At 34.4% G+C, this 10,629-nt stretch overlaps 1 protein-coding gene and 1 long non-coding RNA gene across 4 annotated transcripts; both read right to left on the minus strand.

Moving 5' to 3' along the window:
• Positions 1-2,706: 2,706 nt before the first annotated feature.
• Positions 2,707-4,788, minus strand: LOC136063226 (uncharacterized). 3 transcript variants are annotated; one of them, XR_010624933.1, is made up of 4 exons: positions 4,678-4,788; positions 3,981-4,029; positions 3,370-3,435; positions 2,707-3,224 (listed from the first exon to the last, which is right to left on the minus strand). It is a non-coding gene; the product is annotated as an uncharacterized LOC136063226 (long non-coding RNA). The 3 variants fall into 3 exon arrangements; XR_010624932.1 differs by having other exon boundaries at positions 4,635-4,788; XR_010624931.1 differs by having other exon boundaries at positions 4,495-4,787.
• A 5,241-nt stretch (positions 4,789-10,029) lies between these two features.
• On the minus strand, positions 10,030-10,614 carry LOC136063223 (uncharacterized). The gene is made up of 2 exons (XM_065763270.1): positions 10,438-10,614; positions 10,030-10,350 (listed from the first exon to the last, which is right to left on the minus strand). The coding sequence occupies exons 1-2, from the start codon at positions 10,612-10,614 to the stop codon at positions 10,030-10,032; spliced, it is 498 nt and encodes a 165-aa protein (XP_065619342.1).
• Between the last annotated feature and the right edge of the window lie 15 nt (positions 10,615-10,629).

Raw genomic sequence — 10,629 nt, forward strand, 5'->3', positions numbered from 1 at the left:
GTCATTCCCCCTTCGATGAAGGCTATCATTGGGATTACGACCTCTCCCTCTCTTCGGGCCGTTAGTATCTGCTCCGGAGGGCAATATCTCAGATTCACCACCCGCGGTATACCATAATTTTGCTTAAATTTCTCTATCAATGCCGGACTATCGACGAGATGTTGAAATTTGCCCATTCTTAGAGAGTGATTGAAGTAGTGGACAGTAAATGGGTTTCGAAGGTAGAAAATACTAGCCGAGAAGAAAATAAAGGACCAAGAGATGCCGAAACTTACACAGACAAGAGTGGAGAACAATCCTTGGACTCGAAATGGACTCTTGGTGGATCCTGGAAGAAAAGAAGATAGGAAATCGAAGAAGCTTGAAGGGTTTTGAATGAAAGAGCTCGTTGGGTATTTTGAGGATGCGTAAAGTAAAGAAAAATAACCTCCTCAGAGGGTTTATATACGAGGACAAGTGAAAGGGTGTAATTCATCCCGTCCAAATCTCGAAGAAAAGCCATGTCCGTTGGATCAACAACCCACCATTGGATGCAAAAGACAAAACGCCGCATGGAGTAATTAATACAACGCTTTGGGAATACGGAACTGACAGCGGCAATAATAAAGCACTTGTCTCTATGCCTGCGCACGTGTAAACTGGGGTATTTACGAATTCTTTCTTTTAAGCTTTTTTATTTTTATTTCTTTTTCCTTATGTAGCAGGTCAAAATCTTATTCTTTCTCCTCGGATGTGAGGGAAAAATTAAAATTTTGAGGGGCTATTGTGGGGGGAAAAAGGCCCAATCTAACATAGGGGGCCTAGAGCCCCATGTAAGGATTACTGTGCATCCGAAGAGAAGGAGAGGTAAGGGTAAGGCCCATCTGGAAGAGGGACCCCCAGAGATAAAAGTGATTATAATCCGAAGAGGTCGCCTTCTGTCCGAAGAGGTTATACTCCTTTAATGTGAATAGTATGGATCAATTGAACGTATAAAAGGTCAAGATGATCTTCCGAGGACTCCTCCTGATCAAGATAAGCTCTAAGTATACTTGGGGACGATAAGGATGAAGAAATATCTAAAGAGAAAGCTGCTACCACCATATTTAATACTCTGCAGCAACTTTTCTAGCCGCATTTATGTGGAGAAGACCCCTGAACAGTGGATCCTCACCTACCGCCACTTACACAGAGCTAAAGGAGATACTTGACATGACATATACTCAAGTAGATTCACGAATGAGGTACAAGTGGACGATGGAGATGAGGAGAAGGGAGGTTATATAAAGAAAAGAAGCTCCTGAGGAAAGGAGGGAGAAAAAATGAGGAGAGAAGAAAAGAGAAAGAGCTTGATTGTAACCCTAAGATCTGTATTCACCACATAATCAATAATATACCTCTTCGGACACCCATTCTTTACGTGTAAATTTATGTTGGTTTGTGCTTGAGGGTTGTAATTAATTGTTGTCGATTCCATAATCAACCTAGCTCTTTCACCCACTCTCTACAAATTCATTGTTTTGGGCTTGGGCCACAAATCCTAACCCTACAATTTATATTAGACTCCTTGTTTTCTACTCTAAATTAACTCATTTGGCACAAAAATTAAAAAACTTCAATTACCGTAAAATTAAACTCTAATTGAAATCCAATTTTTACACTAAACTAACTAACTTTGTTCAAAAAAAAATTAAAATTTTGATTAGATGGGACACGGGGTGCAAAATTAGATTCTAACTGAATTCTAATTGAATTTTTTCTCAGTTTTACCTATTAATATACATATATACATACATATATATATAGATGACTTATAAACTTGAATTGTTTTTAGTTCTACAAAAAAAGGCTCATAAATATAAAATCATTCAAAAATTATGTTTTTATGGTTTACTTATATTGGACTCCTTGTTTTTTACACTAAATTAACTCATTTGGTACAAAAATTAAAAAAAAAAACTTAGATTGGACCCTTCACCTCTCCCTTGCGCATGTATCTAGTCCAATATTTGAGATAATTCATGTTAGCCCATTAATCACCACAATTAAAAAGAATAAAGTAGTCTCTCTCATTTTCAATGTGGGATTAAACATTTTCACTAACTCTTCATCTTTCATATTCACTCCCACATCTTTACATTTATGTTGTAACATTTATTTATTTTAATTATTTAATATTAAAATGCTCCAACACTTATTATTATATATATGTAGATCTAAATATTGAATCTTTGACAAATCCTACGTTAGATTACATTTTCTTCCTATATCCTTCATTCTTACAAAATTTTCAGAAAATTAAAATCAATAGCTATATTATTAACGAATAGTTAAATTTGAAATTTTTGTAATATAAAATTATGCATAAAATATAAGTTTATGGATCAAATAATAAATAACATTCAATTGGCATAAAATTGGACATGTGTTTTAAGAATATAAAAAACATGCAATTCAACGATTATATTTTTAAAATCTGTAATCATGTTAATTTTGTTAGTAGGTGTTGTAGCCATTACATCCAATTAAACATGTTTGAAGTCAAACCTTGTTGCTATGAACTCTGCCAAATTGCATCTAACATGCTCATGAATTCACAATGTTCAAAACCAGAATAAGGGCACACCCAATCCTATTGCATTAACAAGCACTTGTCAAACCTGATAGCGTGAGAAAAAACCAATTGAATAATGTTTAACTTTCTAAAAGCTTATATAACCATCTATATAGCCAACTCTAAAATTTATTCCATGTGACGTTAGTCATAACATAATACAAAAATGACTAATAAACTGATTTGATGTTCTTGATAATGGAAAATATTAAAGAAAAATAAATAATATATACAATAACAACTTCGATACGTTGGATGCAAGTGATCAAATTTGGTCACCTCAAATAATACCTACCATTGTGATTTATAAGGGAAAAATTACATACCCTAGCTTAACAACCCACCCCATGCTCTCCAAAAAAAGAAAAAGACTTGGACAAAAACTATCAAGAGTCACTCCTACAAAACATATAGAGTGGGTGGGTCTTTAAACAATTGATGCTTTTCCTTCAGTTGCCTTTATCCTTTTTTGCTAAGCTTGACTTTCTATGAATTAGCAAAGAAATGAAGTGTTTTTTCGTATACATTTTTACCCAGATGCTCCAGCAGTAGAACGCTTTTCATATTCCCCTTGCTCTTCTTTGGCAAACTCTTCAATCAATTCACGTTGCTTTGGGGTCAAATTCCTACACTAATCAAGCATTTTAATCTACTATGTAAATGAGAGGTTGCAAACACATTCAGTAGTCCACACACTCGATTGAACTGAACCATAAAAATACGTTCTAGAGGGTGAAAAACCCTGCAATAACAATGCTAAGAACAAGGAAACCTACGATGGAATGTTGACATTGAGGTGCACATCTTGATCACCAAATGAATAAGAGTTCCTTGTCTTGATCCTTGCAAAAAAACAACAAAGTCAAAGGGAAAACACACAATTTTGAGAAAAAAGTTTTTACTCAAGATTTTTAGAATCTTAACAGAAAAAAATAAATAAATAAAAAATAAATAAATAACAATATTTTTTTTATAAGTAATAAAAATTAATGATATTACACCTAATAACTTGCTTAACTAGGGTAAAATCATCAAATCCTACATTGAAATGATGATCAACAACAAATTGCATATCTGACGCGACTCATATGGACTCTTAATGTTAGTCATAAAGGATATCCTTCTGTCAAAATTTCATGTTGATTCCTTACTTTAAAAAAGAAAAAGAATAAATCATGGCAATAGGAAAAGACCATAATGACACAAGCTGAGGAAGTTGCTTTAATTGAAATTTTGGGGGATTATTGATACAAGGAACAAAGAGGCTAAAACATAAAAGGACCAATTATGTTGCACACTATTCTCAATAGAGAGAAAGATGCAAGTGGCAAACCAAAATAGAATCATTTGTCACATAAAATTTTCTATAAATGAACAATTCACCAACCTTTCTTCTTCAAAACTACCTTCTGACCAAGCTGGGTGCCAGAGTGAACCTGAATATTAGAAATTAGTTAAACCATGATACTATAGAGAACTAGAACAAGAAAGAACCTCTACAAGAAGCCGGTAATCTTAGGCTAAAAGCCAACCCCATAGGAATGACATGGAGGGATAGAGAGGTGGTATTTTGCTCTGGTTTTCACAATCCCAACAAAGGGTGGACATGAAAGAATCTCAACAAACAAACCAGATCTCATTATTAATTGACCCAGTTACCACCCCATGTGGGGATCAAGTCCAAATTGTCCAATAATCAAGTCGCATGAGTTGCATGTGTAAATTCCAAATGAAATGAAAAAAACTCAACAAAGAAAACAGATGTCATAAATGAAATTTTCCCATTGCACAAGCACTAATCATATACAAGCATTAAACAAACCTTGAGGACTACATCTCCTGTGAGAGGCAAAATTTGCTAGATAGCATGATTTTAGAAAAAATATAGGAAAGCAGCATACCGATGAAATTATTTTGTAAGTTAGACTATTTTTGTAACTCGAGTTTGGCAAACTCGAATTTGGGCTGAAACTCGAGTTTGAGAAACTCGAGTTCTATTCAATATTGCTGCATACTGCATAGCTTAATGACAAAAGATCACCAGGTTGATTTCCATCAGAATCTGCTCCACCACTTCTACTCACCTTTATGGTCTCATCATTATATCTACTCCTGCAAATGGCAAAGGAGGAGAGTTAAGCACCTATAAAAACTAGCATATACAAAACCTATAAAACCGGTTATTTTTCTTTTCTTCTTAAAGCTTAAGAAACGAAATCTGATATTTGCTACCTGATGCAAACAGACCTGTAATTATAAAACAAAAAGCCTGAAAACCCATCCATTTCATATCCTAACAAACCATATACAAATTTTAAGGCCTGAATTGATAAGATCATGCATTAGATTTTGTAGCAGAGGAATTTATTCTACACCAAGCTAGGATAAGAAAACAGCACGAAATTTTAGCAATGCAATCACCAGAGCCAAAAAAAATTTAAAAATAAATGCTAAAATGAAAAAAGAAATAAAACTCGCCTTCCTTTGCATGACTTGCAGCTATACTTAGGCTGCAGAAAAAAAAAAAAAGTGGGATTAAATACTTAGAAAAACCATGAACTATATAATTTCCCCCCCCCCCCTTTACTTTACTAGCTTTTCTTTTATAGTTTTTATTTTCCTATCCCCTCCTTCCATCTGTTGATCATCTATTTGCCTTTTTTTCTGGTCGTCCGTCCCATCAGAGGCCTTATCGGTACTCAAGTGGTTCACTCTGATCAACATTATCCTGCCAAGGAGTTACCTCCCTATTAATGCGGTCAGGGGGGGTTAGTTGAGTGCATTAAATGTGAGAGCGATAGCTTATTTTGGGGTTTGTCTTTTCCCCAAAATCACCTTTGTCAAGCCGAGGATAAGGTTGTCCTCGGCGTGGATTGGGAAAAGAGACTTTCCCCTACCCTAACAACAATAGCCTATGCTCCTCGGCCTGGGCCTTGGGCCTGTTTCATGATGCGCCGAGGCTATCAGGCCCATAGGCTCCACAGTTACAAAAAAAGTATTTTCCAAAGAGTCATTATGAAAAATCCATAGAAAAGTGAGAAACAATTAAATTGATGATCTTTTTTTTTTATTTTTTATTTTTTTTTAAGTGCAATTCATTTGATCTGTTTCAGATTTACATTAATGACCGCGTGTAATTTCAGATAAATGCACAATTTCCCATTCTCGATGACACTGAGGACAAGCAAGCATCCTTAAAAAAAAAGAAAAAAGAAAAAGGAGGCTACAAATGCAGATAATGTTTACAATACATCATCATCATCATCATCATCATCCCATCCTTAAATCAAACTGTGTACATTAGCAAAAACAGCAAAGCTACAAATGCAGATAATGTTTCCATTTATCAGGTACTCTGCAAACCAAACTCTGGACATTTGCTTTGTAAGAATTATGATTGAGTGTATGATGAAATCGTTGTGGAACTTATGGTGCAGGTACTCTATATTTAATGGAGCAAGTGAATATGGACCACTTATCAGGTGGCAAATGCATTAGCAAGAGGCCACGAAGCAAAGACAGGATACTGTGTACAATACTACAATTATGGTGTGAACAATTTTTGAATTCTATAAATGTTGTTTAGCACCAATTATGGTCGTTTTGGTATCATAATTAAATTCCTCTCTCATCAATGGTAGTATTAGCCAATGCATGTGGTTTATTGGATATTACAAGTATTGAGGTTCACCACGGCCTACTAAACGTGTACAAAAAATGGACAGGTTTTTAAACATTCTTATATCATCTAAGTTACCGGCTTTTATTTATTTATTTATTTTTTAACCAAGTAAAAACGAAGAGTAATAAACAATGAATCAAAATGGTAAATTTCTTGTTCATCATTTCTAAAATCAAAAAGATGTGATACTAAAAAATGATAGACTGACTTTACAAACATGCATACATCAATTCTAGTAGTAAAGAATAATAAACAATATTTACAATAACAACTTGGATATTCTAGATGCAAGATTTTTAATGTTCTCTGCCTCAAATGATGTGCTAATCATATTCCGCTTGCTCTTCTTTGGCTTGCTCTTTGAATTCATGTTGCTTTGGAGTCAGATTCCTTCACAAATGACTAGTCATATAGCCAACTGGGTTCCTTTCCGGAATACAAACTAGAATGAGAAACCCCCCTTTCTCTTTCGAATAAAATTACGGGCCATTCTAGTCTATTTTGGTCCATTCCAGCTCAAATTGAAGTTTGTGCCTGTAGTAAGTTATCAAGCTGTATCTTAATTTTTTTTTTTTCTCCCACTTATAAGTAACCCACAAAATACAAATCCCAAAGCAATTGAAATTTTAATTGCAAGAAAATTTTGGCACCAAATATGGATCCATAATGGTAAGTAAAAGAGTAATGTTAGTAGTGGACCTATATAAGAACTAGTAAAACTTTGCTAACTAAACAATTATGAAAATGTTGTGAATTTTTTTGTATATTGTTTTTTTTTTTTTGAGAAGTGCTACATCAAATCCTAGGTGTTAAGTTGTTACTAGTTCTAAATTCTAATTTGAATCCACCATTGAAATTATTTTTTTGCTATGATCAATAATAGCTTGTAACAACATGTTACATAAGATTTGTTGTAAAATTGTTGTGAAAAATGTTGTTGATAAAGTATTTCCTTCTCTTCTTTTTCTTGTTTTTTGTTTGGTATAAAAATGTTATTTTATTTATTGGCTAATATTTGTGTTTAATTAATACTATTACAATAATAAAAATAATCATATTGGTTAAAATTTGGGAGCCATTTATTTACTTCGCTCTAGACGACCACCTCAATTACTTATATAGTATAGAGCCGACACTGCTAAAATTGCTCCCTTAATTCTAAGTTCTGACTTCATGCTATGTACATTAGCAACAAAAGAAAAGCTCCAAATGTAGATAATGTTTACACTAGGCTTGGCAAAAATTATGATAAAGTGGATGATGATTTTTTTATTTTTTATTTTTTGAGAAAAATAGATGATGAAATTGTTGTGCAACTAATTAAGAAAATTTTTTTTCCCCAAGGCCCTACACTACAGTGTCTATGCATTTTATGGAAGTGAAACTGGACAGCTTATCAGGTGGAAAATGCGCTAGCAAGAGGCCACTGCGAAGACAAAATACTGTGTATAGCCAAAGTCTTTTGTTTTGTCTCCATGTATACTTTTATTTCTCTTCTTAAAAAAGAAAAAAGAAAAAAAAAAGAATACTTTTAATTTTAGTTACATGATTTAGTAAATAATCATGTGATTGTTTTCAAAAATAATAATAATATGTGATTTATTTAAATAATTTTATGAATTATATTTTTTTTAATATACATGTATATACAGTCTTATAAAACAGTCACAAAATGAGTTGGAATTTCAACTAGATTTGAAGGAAAACTTTTATCAGTTAAAATGTACAACACTTTGGCCTAACCCCTAAACATGCTTCCTTATATTTCTTAGCCTTTAAACCCACAAAAAAATTGTTTAGTGAATAAAAACAACTGATACAGGCAGCAAACCTTGACATCTTCACCGCCATGTCTACGACTGAAGATGTCTTTAAAAATCTGATCCCCATGCACAGTAGAGGATGCCACAGAATGCACGTGAAAATATTGCATTAGATTTCAAAGGTGAAATTAACCTCCTTAAACACAAAATAAAAGCTACAAATGCAGACAATGAAGCCATCTCTGGTCTACATGTTACCCGGATACTCCAGCAGTAGCACACTTATTAATTATATTCCCCTTGCTCTTCTTTAGCAAACTCTTCAATTAATTCACACTGCCTTGGGGTCTGATTCATGCAAAATATATGGATTCTCCAAATCAAGCATTTTAATCTACTTTGAACTTGACAAATAAAACTTGTAGTCAAATGAGAGGCTACAAAGTATAGTGAAGTTCCCATAAGGTGCTAGCTATTGATTTTGATCACCAAATGAGAAAGAGTTCCCCGACTTGATCCCAGCTCAAAATCAACAAGTTCAGAGGGAAAACATGACTACCAATGTAGAATGCAAAACACGTGTGCTTTTGAAAAATAAGTTTTATGCTCAAGATTTTCAGAATCAAAGCAAAAATAAAGCACACCAAACTATGGAAAACTAGGAAAATTAGAATCAGAGGAAGAGAAACAGTCTCCTAAGAAGTGCTTGCTTATGCAATCTCTAAACTGGTAATAGAATTCGATGGGTCCATCTTCTAGTTTTCCTAACTTTTTTTTTTTTTTTTTAAATTAAATTTTGAGACAATTTCGGGTTATCATATGAAAGAATTTCAATTTTTAATATGTAAAATGAGGTGAGCATATTTCCTTTCCTTTCGTAAAAGAACATGCTTCTTTTGTAAAAAATTGAGAACATCACACTTTCTACAATTGACGTGGAACTCCAAATCTAGAAAGCACGAACGCGGCTGGGAGGGTGCCGCACCCGAGTCCGCCGAGTCCGACGCGGCCTAACGCAGGACGCGGCGACTCGCGGTGGTCTATTTTTTTTTTTTTTTTTCTCAGATTTGAGCCAACGAGGCTCGATTCGCGCCGACGAGGCTCGATTCGGCCAGAATCGGCTTCGATTCGGCCAGAATCGGCTTCGATTCGGCTAGAATCGGTCAATATCGGCCGTATCGGATCGTATCGGCCGGAGACCGATACGGCCGATACGGCCGAAATATGCCGGAAACGGCCGAAACGGGCCGATATCGGCCTTGAAACTCACCGGAGCTGCCGAAATTCTGACCTCAGAGGCATTGTAATGTGTTTCTTGTCTTCTTCTTTCTTTGTTTTGTGTTTTGTGAATCAATGCATAACAATGTGTTTTTTATGAATATTTTAATAGTAAAAATATATAGAAAATATAAATAAAAATATTTTTAATAATTTTTTAATCGCCGAGTCTCGCCGCACCCGCACCCTACTTTTTCAAAAATTGCCGAGTCCCGCACCCGCACCCGCACCCGCACCCGAGTCCCGAAACGCACCCGTGCTTCATAGATCTAGATGCGTCATCATATTACAAAAAATAAATAAATAATTGAAGAGAACCTATAGAAAATAGAAATTAGAATGGAAAAAAAGTATTACTACAAGAACAAATAATTGAATAATATCAATTAAAATGGAAAAACTAATATTCGATAAATCGATTGTATAGATGCAATTTTACAACTTCTGACTTCAAAAAATGCAAGCATGTCTTAAGACCAATATACCCACTATCACAATATATTTTTTTATTATTTATTTAAACAACAAATGCATTGCATAGATGTAGGTTAAATATACCAAAGTGGGGTAGAAAAGTAAGATAAGGATTTGTCTAGGTAATGCTTATTAATTGTCCCATCTTCCATGCTAAATACACTCATGTCGTACCCTCCGCCATTTAAGGTCGCCTCATAAAGTTCAGTATTGTCATCTGGAAAATAGATACAATGAGCTTAGCATCCATTGCTTGATATTGGAAAAGACACAGATGAGTTGTCACCCACGAACAATGCTCTATCACCCAAACTGCAAACCTTCACATATTTGTATTTATGTTTGCTTCCTACTTGAATAAACCTTTTTAACTTGAGAACTGTGAACCCAGTTGCCACATAATGGATCTCTTCTTCTTTTTCTTCTTCTTCTTCTTCATCCTCATCTTCATCTTCATCTTCATCTTCATCTTCCAAGTCTTCATTATTGAATTCATTTTCTTCGTAGTTAGGGTAGTCTTCGATAGAATAAAAATGACCTCCTTGTATGCATGAAACTAACTAAAGACTCCCAGATGATTCAACAACATACTTTTTAATAAGATCTTCAGTTCCCTTCGGACGTGGCACAACAGCTTTAGCTCCTACCTTTTGGTTATCATCAATGCGACAAACAAAAACTTCACCGTGACAATCTACGGCAGAAAATTTTCCCTTGTAGAATGCAATGTCATCATAAACTAGAGAAGGACTTTTTAAATCAATCCAAGCTTTATATCCTGGTCTAGTGAAGGCCAATGTTTTATATTCACCATATATTGCCATGATTATGCAATCATG

Source organism: Quercus suber, unplaced genomic scaffold (assembly GCF_002906115.3).
Source record: "Quercus suber isolate HL8 unplaced genomic scaffold, Cork oak 2.0 scaffold_501, whole genome shotgun sequence".
Classification (NCBI taxonomy): domain Eukaryota; kingdom Viridiplantae; phylum Streptophyta; class Magnoliopsida; order Fagales; family Fagaceae; genus Quercus; species Quercus suber.